General features: G+C 51.5%; 1 protein-coding gene across 8 annotated transcripts in view; it reads left to right on the forward strand.

The window, feature by feature from the left end:
• Positions 1 to 8,085: 8,085 nt before the first annotated feature.
• The window catches only part of Mpped2 (metallophosphoesterase domain containing 2), a 162,799-nt gene continuing 156,038 nt past the window's right edge, over positions 8,086 to 14,846 (forward strand). The window contains exons 1-2 of one of the 8 annotated variants that reach the window (XM_023704244.1): positions 8,086 to 8,109; positions 13,642 to 13,881. In XM_023704244.1, the coding sequence (XP_023560012.1) occupies positions 13,676 to 13,881 (206 nt within the window). In that variant the 5' untranslated portion in view covers positions 8,086 to 8,109; positions 13,642 to 13,675. Of the gene's footprint in view, positions 8,110 to 8,433; positions 8,591 to 9,866; positions 10,010 to 11,189; positions 11,308 to 11,536; positions 11,665 to 13,641; positions 13,882 to 14,846 lie in introns of those variants that run through there. The other 7 variants (XM_023704245.1, XM_004644107.2, XM_023704242.1 and 4 more) reach the window with 7 other exon arrangements.

A 14,846-nucleotide genomic window follows, 5' to 3' on the forward strand; every position in this document is an offset into this window, starting at 1 on the left:
ATTTGCCAAAGAACTGCCAACTTCTAAAGAATTCTGAAATTCCTCCTGTGTGAAATTCTATAACTTTCCTCTGTTATTTCTATCGTATCTTGGACCTCCTGTTGTCAGAGAAATGACAAAGCTGGAGGACCGTTCTGCATTCTAAACGACTCCAAGGACGCAAATGAGTGCCGTACCGCGGGGCGACAATGTGGAAATACCACTCAGTCACTGCTTTTTCAGTAAAATTTACTCTGGCTATGAATTTAAATAGCATAAATATCTAAGAATGGCTGCAGCTAGCAAAAAATTAAATCCTAAATTTGTTTTTTAGAATGTTGCTCATGCATCAAACAAAAATAAGAAGAAAAACCAGGGAACTCTGTGATTGGGTAAGGGACAAACTGAATGGAAACCTTCGTCCTTTCAAATATCAACCTAATCAGCTCCCAAGACGTGAGTGTCGCAAGCCCCTTCCTGAGAGCTTTAGAACCAATTTCTTAGGCCTCTCGGGGGGGTCGTCTCTGGGCTGATTCTGTGCACACACCTTCAAATTGTGTGCGGGCTGTCGAGCGCTCGGAGCTTACAGCAGGCACAGTCCTGCCCATGAAAGCCCAAGTGGCCAGCAGCGCAGAAAGATGACCCACAGGGTGGAAAATGGGTGTGGCACCTCCGTGCAAGGATCGGGTGCTGAGACACAGGTGAGCACGTGGGGTGTTTTCACATGTCAAATTATTCTGTATCTAATTTACAATGACTGGATTAATTTTGTATTAAAAGATTTAAAAATGGATTATAAAACTGTATAATAATTGCTTGATATGTATCAGCATTATTCTAAGCTCTTTAGAAAATAGTAACCCATTTAATCCCCTGAACAATTCGGTAAAGTAGAAAGTTTTAATATCCCCTTTGTATAAAAGAGGACAGCAAGGCGCGAAAGGCTGGAGCAACTCTCCGAAGTCGCCCAGGCGGGAGGACAAGCCCTACTCTGGCGGCTGAGCTCCTGGCTTTCTTCCGTTTTGTGAATACACATAAATGAGAGACCAACTGACAAAACATCAATGGTAAATATGTGGGCATTTCTGAGAGATGGGACTAACTTTGCTGCGTGTTCATATTTCTTTTTGCTAGTCTAAATTTTCCCATCTTTTCAGAAAACAATTACCAAGTGCTTCTGAAAAGGAAAGGAAAATAGTCTTTTCCTAAAAGTTCCTTCTGCATGAAGCAAGACTTGGCCACTTTTACATAGCACTGTGTGTCCCCTGTCCCTGCTAGACCTTCCTTTTATCGTAGGTATCTAGTAAAACCGGGCGCCCTAGTTCTCGGTTATTGAAGTGCTATGGTGGATATAGATTTAGCTTTGTTTACAGCTGCTCACTGAGGGAAATCCCAAGAACAGAAGAAACTACTGGAGCTTTCAAACTGTAGAAATACCAAGAAAGGCAGGAAGTTAGAGAATATAGTTGTCATTGTATTTATCCTAAAGGCCCTACATTTATGTTCATCCATCATTCCTTCGTACTCTGAGTTGATTGCCAAACAGGGCCAGAGTGACTTAGCAGCTGGTGCCAGCAGGAGCCAGCAATGAGGATTCTGGCTTTCAGCAGCTTTTCCAAGCCTGAGAGGTCCACATGGGAAAACCTTACAATGGGGACAATCATATTCTGATTTGATTTTCATAGTCTGCTTGAGAAAAGGATCTGGGTCATCAAAGATTAAAAGAAATCAAAAGCAACCACGTATTAAGAATTTCTTAGAATATTATGGAGTTCAGTAGAAGAGAACCAGCTCTGAGAGAATTAGACGTGATGTTGACACATAACACCGATATGCCATGGAGTTGGAAGCAGCATTCCAGTGTCAGAGGACAGAAAGACCTTGGCTTCCTGCATGTATTTGCCACAAGCGACAAGAACGAGTCTACATAGGAGCCAGAGATAGACGGGCACCAAGTGTCTCAGGAGTTGTAGTTGGAACCAAGTTGAACCGATGGTGCTTCACGCCAGTGTCCTGTTTTGTGGTGTGTCCTTTGTGAAAAGGTGGGCTCTGTAATGAAGAATAGCCCGATCTGCACACAGAAGGGCAGGTGCGTGAGTGGAATGAGGTGGCCAAGCCAGCAGCCCATGGGGCAAGTGTGGCCAGCCTCCATGTCTGGGTACCAAAGTGCTGCGACTGGGGGTTCAGGACTGTGGTAAACTTTACTCTTATTACCTGATGTGTATTCAGATCTCAGGACTCCATCCCCCTCTCCTGTCCCTTCCTGGCTCCTTGGCCCCCTTGCCTGACTGTAGCTCCCAAGTGTCTCCCTCACTCATGTTCCCTTCCTAAAATCCATTCTCCGCAGAGGCAGGAGTGACCTTTACAAAACACTAATGTAATCTGCTAGTTTTCTACTTAAGGTCTTTAAACAGCTTGCAGTTGCCCTCAGGATAAAGTCAAACATCTTGAATGAGGCCTCAGCAATGACCTTCCAAGGTCTTTAGCAGTGCCCAGAAGCTCTGGTCTCTACCGCCAACTCTGCCTCATTTCCAGGCCCAGCCCTGGCCACACACACTTGTGTTCTCAGCATCAGGGACTCTCTCTGCCCTCTCTTTGCTCTCTGTTTGCTCTCTCTCTCTCTCCCCCTTCTCTGTCTCTCCTTTTTCTCCCTCTCTCTCCCTCTCTCCTCTCTCTCCCTCTCTCTCCTTCTCTCTCCTCTCTCTCCCTCGCTCCTCTCTCTCCCTCGCTCCTCTCTCTCCCTCTCTCTTCTTTCTTCTTCTCTCTCTCCCCCCTTCTCTCCCCTCTCTCTCTCCCTCCCTCACTTCTCTTTCTTCCTGTCTCTCTCCTCTCTCTCTGTCTCTCCCTCTCCTTCCTCCAACATCTTTACATTCCTTTTCTGCACCTGAAAAGCCTTCACTTCACCTGAGGCTAAATGGTTCTGTTTCCTGTCCTGTTTGCAGCAGGTACCTTTTCTTTCACAGCAGTCACTGGCATGCATTTGGGTAACACGTTTGGTGTCTCCTCACCCTGTGAGATTACACGCAGTCAGGCCTGGATGCATGTGGGAGCAGCACTCGCACACTCAGCGATCATGGAATAAAACATGTTTGAAATAAATTGCGTCTCTACTGCACACGTGCTGCTTTTCTCGTCGCTCTTCCCGAAGCAACACAGTGTAACAACTACCTACGCCGTGGGAAGCAGAACCGTGAAGCGGCACCAGACTTCGGAGGCAGACTTGTTTACAGCAATGGGTGCTGACTGGGATTGCTCCCAGAACGCAGGCCACGATGGCTGATGGCCCAGGGCTTCTACACGATGCACAAGCAGGAAGTACCAAGGGGAGACAGAGCAGCGGGCGAGTTCTTCCGATGGGCTAGTGGGGAGGGGCCGTCAGCTACCAGAGCAGGTGAATGGGCACCAGTTTGTGAAGCTGGGTACCCCGGTGCAATCTGGCATCCTGCACGTTCAGTGCTGCCCTGCGGTTACAGGGTCTGCGAAGTGATTTCAGGGCCACGAAACAGCTACAGAGCTCGGCAGTTTCAAAAGAATAAAACTTTAAAAGGAACAATTTCTCTTGTATGATTTTTTCCTGTTCACTTATGCAGCCCCCTATTGTCTGAAGTATTACAAGTAGCCCAGAGATGACTTAAAGCACACCGCAAGAAATGCAGGAGTTCTGTGTCATGGCCACCCCATTTATTATAAAGGCCTTGAGAGCTTGCATATTCCAGGGTCCAAGGGAGGAGTCCTAGAATCACCCCCTATGGATATCGAATTCTCTGCTTTTTGCATCTTTATATCATTAAGAATTGTGCTTGGCAGATTTCTTGAAATGTTCAAATAATCAAGCCATTACATTAAAAAGCCAGGGAGAGGTAGGTGTTCCATAAAGCTGGGTACTCGGACTCAATTTCAAGCACAGTATCCATTCATTCATTGACTTGTGGTGAGGAGAAGGTGGAACATCATGTTACACATCCTCAGAATGTTGGTTTTTTTTTTTTTTTTTTTTTTTTTTTGGCGAAACCAGGGATTGAACTCAGGCCCTTGCGCTTGCCGGGGAAGCATTTATTCCACTGAGCCATCTCCCCGGCCCCAGGATGTTGGGTCTTACACTGTCTTGTCAAGGTGGATTGCTAACTCAAAAACCCCCACCACCTACTCTTTTCCAGGATATCGGGTGGCTCTCACATGCCCATCTTGTGAGTCAGGTTCCTCTGTCTTTTCCTTCAGTAGGAATGCGCTGCTGTACCACGGCGAGCCTGTACAACACCAGCCAGCCTCCTGCTTCTCCAGGACCAAGGGAAGACCTAGTGGGCACTTGCTGGCAACAGACAGTGTGACAGTGCCGGGCTGGACAGAAAGCCAGAAGCATGAGCCTGCCCCATGTCACGTTCAGGCTTTTGCAGTGAATCATGGTAGGTCTTGGCGGGGCAGTTCAGGGACAGAGAACACGCTCAGCATGTGTGACGCTCTGGGCTCAAACCCTCACGCGGTGAAGGTAATTATCACACAGCCAGGATTTGTCTTATGTATTGATACGTGCTAGATGCTGGCTAGCAAATATAAGAAATAGGAAGTATTTTGTAAATCTTTAAGATTTTTGTGTTCTGAATGCTTAATAATTTAGTTAACAACAAAGCTGAATAAAATTTAGCCTTTTTAAGAGAATAACTATAAAATGTAAATTTGTTTTAGTTTTCTGTTTTAAAGATAATAACAACTATACAGAATTTCAAAACAAGATGAGAGGAAATTCAGAATGATTATTATGTATTTCACGAAGCAGAATTGCATCCATTCTTATGGATCCTGATCTTTTCCAGTGAACCAAGAGGAAATTTTAAATACAAAGCCTGTCTCAAAATATTTCTTTATTTATTTGAGGACTTCAAAAAAGAACTAAGACTCAGATCTATCACATATGACTTGGTAAAATGTCTCCGCAAGTTTAACTGTGTCTCTTAGGGCACAGATCCGACTTAGGATTCTTTTATTCTGGGTACCTATTTAAGAAAGAGAGCTGTCTTTCAACAGATGTGACACTTAATCTTGTTTCCTCCTGAGAAAATTAATTTCTGAAAGGTACTCATTGCACTATTTCATGCTTCTAAGGCCATTAGCAAGCCCTCAGCAGTTTGCAGTCTTGCCTCCATGGGAAGTCCTAGCTCTCATTCCCAGTCTGGACTCCTGACGTCACTTCCTCCTCGCAGCCCACAGGATCCTGCTTCTGGGAGGGCTGGTTTCCCTTCTACCTTATGATTTACCCATCCCTGTGGCCTCCTCATGAGGATTTCCTGGTTCTGCTATGTGTATAGCACGTGAGAATGAAGGGCGGAAAGAGATATTTTCAACAACGGGAGGGGTTGTAAGAGAAATATTTTAATGAAGTAAGAATAGCTGTAAAACTTATGGGCATCTAGAGCAAAACAGAGATTGTTGTCCTTTTCAGCTGTATCCTAGGAGTAGCGGTACTGGGAAGCCCTCTTTTTTTGATGCTATAAGCTTAGCCTCTGCAGGAAAACAATAAAAATACAGACAATTTAAAGAAAAGGGAGGTAAAATAGCTGCTGTTTTCTTCCTAGTGTTAGATTAGTGCACATAATTTAGTGAAATTCAATAATTTCAAGTTTTTCTGAAGAAGAAGCCCAGGATGGACCAAGTTAAGAGACATGTGTCCCGGTGTAGGAAACGCCTGCTGTTAGAAGGGAATGCCAACTGCAAGTAAGGGCTGAGCTTCAGGCAAAGCAGCCTTCGCCTTCCGGGTTTCCACCAGGCTTTCCCACCACCTCCTCTTGTGTTCCTCCCTAAGTCCATTCTGAAAAGACGACTTCAAAGGCATCAACATGCTTACCAGTTCTACTGAGGAAACCGCTAGTGAAAAAGGCCAGCTTCATATGACCTTTTTTGGGGGGGAGGGGGTATACCACCGATTGAACTCAGGACCCTGTGCTTGCTAGGCAGGCACTTTATTCTACTGAGCTATCTCCCCAGCCCCCTTTTTACTTTTTTTTACATGACCTTAAAGGGAAATATTTGTAATATTTCCTTTAGGCCCAGCATGGACTTGGCATTTGATTTTCGTCCTTCCTTTGTGTGTCATTAAAAGCAATAAAAGTGGAATTTAATAACAACAAAAATGGAAAGTAGGAGCTTACCCATCTGAAAAGGCCTAAGCCACCTAGCATTTAAAATCTGGTGTAAGTCACCATCTCAAAGCCTCTGTCAGAGGAGGGCCATGGTTCACATCCAGTCACTACAAAGTAAGTGGTGGTGTTGGTGGCTGGATATGCGGAGATTGGAGTCTAACAGTGCAGTAAGTTCAAATCTGGGTGATGAGGATTATTCGAAAGACCACTTCTTTTCATTTCTGATTTATTATTTAAATTCACTTGCACCTCCCCATCGCATTTCTTTGTTTTAGTAGTCTCATGGAAATAAAGATTCATAACCCAAATGCAGCGGGGTCACTGCTGGATAACTGATCCCCTGTGGAGTCTGCTCGCCTCCTGCACTCCAAATCCTAATTTTAAACCTTTTTACCTCAATTCTTCCTCACTCAGTAAAATGGCATGTGAATTTCCCCAACGCTGAAGGCATCACATGCTCGAGTTTTTCTTACAGTTTTAAATATGCTGTAAAATGTACCATTAAGGCAGAGCCCACTGTATTCACTGTCTGTGTGTACATTTTCAGGTTCCAAATCAGGTTCAAACTAGTTTGGCTACTTTGATGGACAACTACTTAGTTAAAAAAAAAAAAAAGGAAAGGAAAGAACAAGGAAACCACAGAAATTGTTGGGCTGGTGCCTTTTGTTTCGGCTAAGCAAATCAGCCCAGGTCAGTCCGAAGCCTCAAAGCACTGGGGCAGGACGGTGAAGCACTCACTATACCTCAGTGCAGGGAGGCCACACGACGCATCCCTCCAGAACGCTGGTTCTGCTCAGCTCACCACTGGCTGAGAAACAAAAGAACGCAGACCCATGAGCATGCCCCTCTGCGTCACCACCACAGGCTGTGATCTTTGCTGGGACGGCAGGCACCGTCCTTTCCGTCTCAGCACACCTGACAGGCAGATGCTCGGGGCACTGTGCACCTCGAGCCCAGTCCATCAGAGCCCATCTCCTCCCTGCAGCCCAGGCCAAGGAGATGGCTTCATAGAATTCAAATCCAGGAAAGCCCATGGCAAAGGGGAAATATTTCCAAGCGAATTCTGTTTGATATTCTTTTGCAAGTGCTCCTTCTAGCCCTTCTCTTTTCCTCCCAGGCCCTGGAAATCAATTCGTTTCAGCACAGAGGAGGCTACAGACCACGTTGAAATGCTCCCTTTTATTTTGGGGGGTATAATTTCACCCTAGAAGTTTGGTCAGCTGTCACACAGTATAGTTAATGCCTTTCTCCCTCACACTCACACCCACACACACACACACACACACACACACACTGACTGTCCCTTCACAGATGTTACAGACCTTGGAGTCTGGCTCTTGGGAAGGAATCAGAGCTGTTCTTGACCCAAATTCTTGGGCTGTGACAATGGCCCAAACATCAGAGGGCCACCAAGTTTTTCCCATATGAGCCCGCCAGCCAAGTCCAGGGAAAGCCACCCGTCCCTGGCTCCCACACTGCAGCAGCTCACAGCGCCTTCTCTCCTGGATGTTGGCACCCAATTGTGAAAGCCTTCCCTTCCATATTCCAAAGTAGCAGAGAAACCCGGAGTAACTTCGTTGTTTACACTGTTTTTGAGGTGCTCATCTTTGAGGGAAACAAAGCACGGACATCACCGGAGTCCTTGCCTCTTCTCACTTTCTGTCTCGAACCTGGCTTAATTCAGGGAGGTGAAAAAAAAATCAGGCGGGTTGGCCTTTTTTCTCAAGAACAACACTGCAGAAAGAGGTGAGTGTGAGTGTGTGTGCACGCGCACGCACGCGTGTGTGTGTGTGTGTGTGTGTGGCCCTGAAAGGCTCTGGCATGGGATGCAGAAGCAGCCCAGCCCCACAGATGGGAGGGGTCCCGGCCCCCCCCTTCGGTCACATCCAGTGCCCCTGCCCCCCCTCGCCCCGCCCCCGCCCCCGGCGAGCTCTGCGCCCTGGAGCCGCGCCAGGGCCTCTGACCGTGCCCTGCAGGTCGCTGGGTGGGGGCCTGGGTGAGTGGCTAGTCTCCGGGGTCTGGTTTCCTGGTTTCCGAGGCCTGCCCTCCCGGTGCCCGGAGGCTCCCCAGCCGGCCGCGCAACGAGGTGAACTTGGGCTCGGCCACGCGCGCCCGGCTGACCCCGCGGCCACAGGCCTCGCCCTCGGTTGCCCTCGCCGCGCGCACCCCGCGGCCCGGAGCTCAGCGGCGGCGATCGAGTGCGGGGCGCCTGGAGCGTGCTCCTTGACCCCAGTGGCGGTCCCTGTCACTGCACGCCGCGCTCCCTCCGCCCGCCGCGCCCTCGCGCCTCCCCTCGCCCCTCGCTCTCCTCCTCCGCCCGCTCGCGGCTGCTCCGGTCCCGTCCCCGCCCTCCGCGCCCCCGCCCTGCGCGCGGCAGGACCTCGGGGTCGCAGGTTCTGGCCCGCGCGCCCCCGCGGCTCGGAATGGGCCGCCCGCACCCAGGGCGCTGAAGGCTCGGCGACCGCGCGCCCCGAAAGGTAACGGGGGGCGCACAAAGCGGCGGCGGAGGGGCTGGGCCGCGGGGACCTGGCCGTCGCGCGCGGGACCGGGAGGGCGGGTCGTGCGCCCCGAGCGCGCGCGGATCCTGTTGTAGAGCTGCCTCCCTCCCCGCGGGTGCTGCCCCAGCTCGGCCTCGCCCGGCCCGGACCTCTGGGGTCCCGACCTCCGGGCCGCGTCGCCCCCGGGTGACGCCGCCGCCCTGGTGGGGACCCGCGGGTCCAGGGTCGTGCGTGCGCCCCGCGCCCGGCCTAGGCCGGTGCATTGTGTCTCCGGCCCGGTGCGCGGCCGCGGAGACTCGCGCAGCTTTGTGCTCAGGCTGCGACCGCGGCCACCCGGGCCACCGCGGGCTCCTTCCTTCTATCCGGGTTCCCGCGGACAGCCTGGCCCCGCTGAGCTCCTCCTCCCCGCGTCCGGGCCACACCGCCCGGACAGACTGCGTGCGCGGCCACCCGGCGACCCTTCGACCCAGCGACCCAGGAAAGTCGTGGCGGCCGCGCTATCGCGCCCCGCCGAGGCGGAGTTGGGCGGCTGGCACCGAACGGCGCTGTCCGTGCGGCGCGGGCTCAGGGCTGCGCGGCCTAGGAGTGCGGACACCGGCTAGGCGGGGAGCGCGGGCGCCGCCGAGGGAGCGTAGCAGGGAGATACCCGCGGGCGCGTTCGTAGCACCCCTCGGCCGTACAACCCAGATCTGGCTCGGACGCGGGTCCTGAAAAATGCGCGATTGATTTGTGCCGCAAACCCAAGAACACAGGTCAAGGTGGAAGAAAGAAAACTTTAAGTGGAAGAAAAGATTTCCAAAGGGGGGAGCCCGGCCCCTCACCCCGTCGTCCCGCAGCCCGCTGGGGCTCCGCTCTGCTGCTGTCCCGATCTGGGTCGTCCACAAGCCCGGACAGAGGACAGCGACATCCCTAGGGTAGCCCAGTCGCAGCCTTTGCCCAGCCGTCATTCATCATTCCGGGGTGGGGAGAGGTCGGCCGCCCCGCGGACCCTGGCGGCCAGCCCCGCGCAAACAGTGCCTGCAGCGGCGGCGCAACGCGCGAGCGAGGGAGGAAGGCGAGGCGGCTCTGCAGGAAGGAAGGAAGGGGAGCTGCGGCCGGAGCAGGCGGCGTGCAGCCGGGAGGGCAGGGCGAGTGTGCCGTGTGCATGTGTGTGCATGCATGTGCATGCGTGTGCGTGCAAGTGTGTGTGCGCGAGTGCTTGCAGTACCCGAAGCCCCTCCAGCTGCCCACCCCAGATTTAAAACAAACAAACCAATCCAAAGTGGAGAATTTTGCGCTCCCCGCCCCACCCTATATAGACTTCATGCGTTGCCAGGCGCGGGAGCAAACTCCTGCTCTCCCTCCCTCTGGAAAGGATGCGCCAGCTGGGTGTTCGCAGTGCTGGGGACAAGTTCAGGTGTAAGTGTGCGGGAGGTGGTGGGGTGGGGGGGATGGCATCAGGAGCACGAAGAGGCACGTGGGTCTTCCTGTCAGTACCACCCCAAAACTGGAGGAGACGCAGTGGGGGAGGACGCGTGGGCAAGACTGGCACTCCAGGATGGGAGCTGCAAGAGGACACGAAAGTAGGGGCGTGAGCTAGGGCCGCGCTGGGGGTGCAAGGCAGAGGGAGGAGACAGCGAAATTTGGCAGAGTTGGAGCAGGCTAGTTCCAAAGTCCCTGCAAGGCTCCAGTCACTGCGGACCTGCGTTGTCCTTGGGGCAAGAGATCAAGCAGCATCCTTGCTCTAACAAGGAGATCAGACCACAGGCGCCTTTCTAGCAGCCTTTGCCAGGCAGGGCTGGGGGCAGAAAGGTCCTGAACTGTGGCTTTGAAACTTTCAGTAAATTGGACTTCTGGTCTGTAGGAGGTGGAGGCAGTCATTTAATTCTTCAGATTTTAATCCTTGCCTTGCCACTGGATGTGAAGAGGTGGATCCCTGGGAAAGAGCGTTTCTAGTTGTGCAGCCTAAGAGACAGGGGAGGCGACTGCTGTCTAGGAAAAGCACAATGTGCTCACCGCGTATTTTTAAAAGCAAATTAAACTTCACACCAGTGCTGTGTTTGCCAGGGTCCCTCCCTGTTAGGCATCCTGGTGCTTTGGAGTGGATGCGTGGATGCTTTTGTTTTTGTGAGGCAAATGTGTTGAAGTAGAAAATGAAAAGTTTAAAAAGAAAACTGCTTTCCTTAGCTGTTGGGGAAAGTTAACATAGCTGTGGAGAGGAAGGAGGCATGGAAACGCTGGTCTTGGGACAGCTGTATTGCCTAAAAACCGGCAGCCAGGCGGTGCTGCTTTGGGATGGTTTTAGGCAGTGTCTTCCTGCTTGCTTGCAGGCTTTCTCCAGTTCTTTATGGAAGGTGATGTTGCTCATCGACCTCTGTCTTTAAGAGTTGAAAAAAAATGCCAATCTGTCCACAGTGTGTGCTTAATACACTCAGGATATTTTCATTTTGAGACGGGGGTGGAGGCAAACAGAGCGTTTTAAGAAAGCAGCCTTTCCTTGACTTTTGTAAAGGTGCCGGGAAAGTTTTGAAGCTCTCTGCCTCAGTCTGACATTTTCTTCAAAGGGTTCCAGATTAAAGGAGATAGGCACAGCAGGTGCACTGTGACGATCAAACATTTGAAAGAGACTACACTGAAGAGGAATTCAGATGAGGAGCCTGCTGCCCAGTTAGGCCTCCGAGTCGCAGGGCCCTAGGCTGCTGATGTGGAGATTCCAGGTTTGTCTCCTGGGGCAAAGGGGCCAAGAGGCCTGGGTGTGCTCCCAGGGGAGAGGGGGCGTGAGGAGTGTGTTCTCCCTTGTCTCAGTTCTGTCTCCTCTTAGCTTCCGACAGGCACGCTTAGGAGGGTACGGAACTGACTCTCGGAAGTCACTGAGAAATGCTTAAATACCGTCTGTATCCTGGATTTCTAGGCCACACAGCGCTTACCCCAGAAACACCAGGAGTCTCGAGCACGGGTGTGATGCAGGCCGCAAGGCTGGGGCAGTGGTCTAGACCTGAGTCTGGGTTCCTTTCTTCAGAAGGTTCTGTGTTTCACACAATAGGCATTGATGGAAGGAGAGAAAGAATTGCCAAGTAATTTTTATACCATTCTCTAATTTATGCAAACACTATGTTCTTGCAGACTGAAAATGTGTATTTTTCCCCTTCGTGCTTTGATGGCTAACATTCTTTTTAATGACAGTCATTTCTATAACAGGAAGATGTTTTCATTTGTATTTACTTTTCAGTGCCGTGCAATTATGCAGTTTTGCGCTTCAGTTCTGTCTTGGTACTTTGTGTCTCAAAAGAGAATTACAGTGCTTAGAACAGGACTGCAATTTGAAGCAGGTGTTGTGTTTTACTGTTATGCAGAATAACAGTAAAATATAATTGTGGAGGAAATTAAGGAAACAGCTGCAAACTTGGTATGAAAACTGCTGCATTATGATTTGTAAGCAGTTCTTATAGATATTTTACATTGGAGGAGCAGGGAAGGATTTTAATTTAGTTAATCCTGCTGGTCTGGCTATCCATCAGCTGGTGCTCACAGAGTATGCTTCCTGGAAGCCAGGGGGGGAAAGAGAACCCAGAACAACTCTGACCCTGAAGCCAGAGTGCCAGGGCCCGTCCTCCGGTGGTGCCGAGGCACGGGAGCAGTGCAGGCTGAGTGGGTGCCGTATCACTCGCTGTGATAATGGGAGGGGAGGACGGCAGCGACCGGGGAGGAGAACGGCAGAGTCCCTTAGTTGAGCCGCAGGACATGGAGGACTGCACAGCCCGGGGTTGTAAAATAATAAAATAAATGGCCTATGGCCGGCCATCTGCCTTTTGCTGTACATGTAAGGTGTTTCATGCCAAATTTAAATCTAATCTTCCTATTCTGAATGTTTTTATTTGAGATCCAGCTAAGATTTTTGGCATTTGCTGGGGCACATGGCAAGCATATTCTGAGCACTGTAAGCCAGAGCGTGGGGTCCCCGGCAAGTGTGTCCCCGGGTTCTTGGCCCCCCGCGCTGCTGCACAGCACCAGTGTACACGTCTGGGGCTGCTTTCCTCTGGCTCTGTACACTTACCATGGACACAGACACCTTCATTTCCTCTCAGAGTGGCAGCTACTGTAACATTTTTAAAAGAATCGGAAGGTGTGGGAGAAAAGCCGGTGAGAAGTAGGCAGCACCAAGAGCAAGGTGGCAGGGTCGGAGTGGCTGCCCACCACAGGCCTCCGCCAGTGCCCGGCATGAGCGTGAGGAACGCACCCAGCCTGGCGGCCCAGCCCTGGGCACAGTGGGCTTTCCCCGGGGGCTGGACATGTTGAAAGACATTACACTACATTTAGCACACAGGGCTCACCTTACCATGGAATGCTGGGCTAGAGACAAATGCGGGCCATACCAGGCCTTGCATATTTGGGCAACTACTCGGGGAAAAAGCTGCACGTAAGGTTTGCATACTACAGATCTGCACAGGTGTCTGATGCAAGCACAAAGTTTTTACTTTTACTTTTTTGCTTACAATTCTCGTGCATTATAAAGACCTCAAACACGAAGATTTCGAAGGATTATCTGAAACCAACTTTGCAGAAACCAAGCGTTCCAATTAGCAGGGAGGTTTGGAAGAGTCTGAGCGCGAGCCGTTTATAGCCAGACGCCATGGCAACTGTGGTTCACTCCTTCTGTAATTCACGCTAAGTGCCACAATTACAATTAAAGAGGCAATGTGGGTCCGACCGGCTGTGAGATGATTTGCCGGCACCCAGCACGGCCGTGGGGAGTGGCGCGGCCACTCCACAGTGCGTGAGGGGAGGCCGGAGCAGCTGTGCTCTCATGCAGCCGCACAGGGCAGATGTTTCCAGAGCCAAGTTGCTGTCTAGATGTCAGAGACTTTCTATAAGTTCTAGTCTTGCCGGTGCGTGTGCAGTCCACGGCTGCACTCACCGCAGGGTCGGTGCGCACGAGCCACATCTGCGCTGCCGTCCTGCCCTTCCTGCCGCCTGCGGTCCCGTGATGTCTCCCAGAACTGTCTTTCTCTGTGTCTGCTTGCACACCCACCGCTGTGTGTTCTTTCTTGTAGAAACGCACGGAGGTATTGATGAGCAGACCCTTGGATGCGGAAGGTGGCTGAGGCAAGCCATGCCTGCTTCCCTGGTTTCCTCCGGAAAGCTGTGACACGCTCGTGCCGGAAGATGGCACATGGGATTCCTTCCCAAGGCAAGGTTACCATCGCGGTGGACGAGTACAGCTCCAATCCCACCCAAGCCTTCACGCACTACAACATCAACCAGAGCCGCTTCCAGCCGCCCCACGTACATATGTAAGTATATGGCAGTCGGGAACACAGATATGAAGTATAAAAAGCTGACGCTGTACAAAACCGATGAGTGTGGGTGGCTCCTGGTGCGGCCCCCTGGGCTGCTCAGCCTTCTGGTGCTTCAGGTGCTTTCGAACCGCAGGCGGTGGACAGGTCCTGAGGGCTGTTTTCTGTAGCTCTCTAGTGTAGGAGGTGACTGCGGGGAGGGGAGGCAGGGCTTTTGCATAGTGAGTCCGGGCAGCACCTCTTGACCACAAGCGCCACTTTCCTTTCCTGGCCCTGATTGTTGGTCGGGTGAGACAGTCTCTCCAGCTTCTGTAGCATTTTCCCACACTTGTGGCCCTGCCTCTTGGGCTGGAAGCGGGCCTAATTGGCCTAATTGCTCAGCTCTGACTAAATTTGTCTTCTCCCCTGTTACTGGTGAGATGTGGTACATACTGGGGGCCTCAGGAACACAGGGAAAGAGGGGTGCAGGAGGGTGGAGCCGTCAGCTCCCCAAACCGCACCTTTCTCTCCCTCCCTGGTGCTGTGTCCAGACCTGGGAGGTCTCACCGAAGAGGAGTCCAGGATGGGAGTGACTCAGAGGTTTAGCAGTGGGGCAGGCCAGCTCCTTTCAGGCTGCAGGATGTGTGGCCTCCCGAGCGGGGCAAAGGTCACCAGCCCCCTTGTTTATCCAAGGCCTGGTGCTCACTCTCTGTGCGACCCTTGTGATGTCCAGCAGGGAGCAGGGGTCTTTCAGAGTGGGACTGACTGAACCTCTTTGAAAACTGTTATATCCTCAGGGTAGAAAGGAGGTTAAGATGTTGTGAGTGTTTCTACCACTCCTGACAGAGTTGAGCTCGGGGCATGTCCAAGTCACAAGCTCCTTTTTAAGTAATTGTTTATGTTGGCATTTTTAAAAAATAGGAAGGTCACCTCTCCCAAACGCGTATATGAGCTTGTTCGCATTTGTGCGCGTGCACAGACAC

This window comes from Octodon degus, unplaced genomic scaffold (assembly GCF_000260255.1).
Source record: "Octodon degus isolate 3935 unplaced genomic scaffold, OctDeg1.0 scaffold00193, whole genome shotgun sequence".
NCBI lineage: Eukaryota > Metazoa > Chordata > Mammalia > Rodentia > Octodontidae > Octodon > Octodon degus.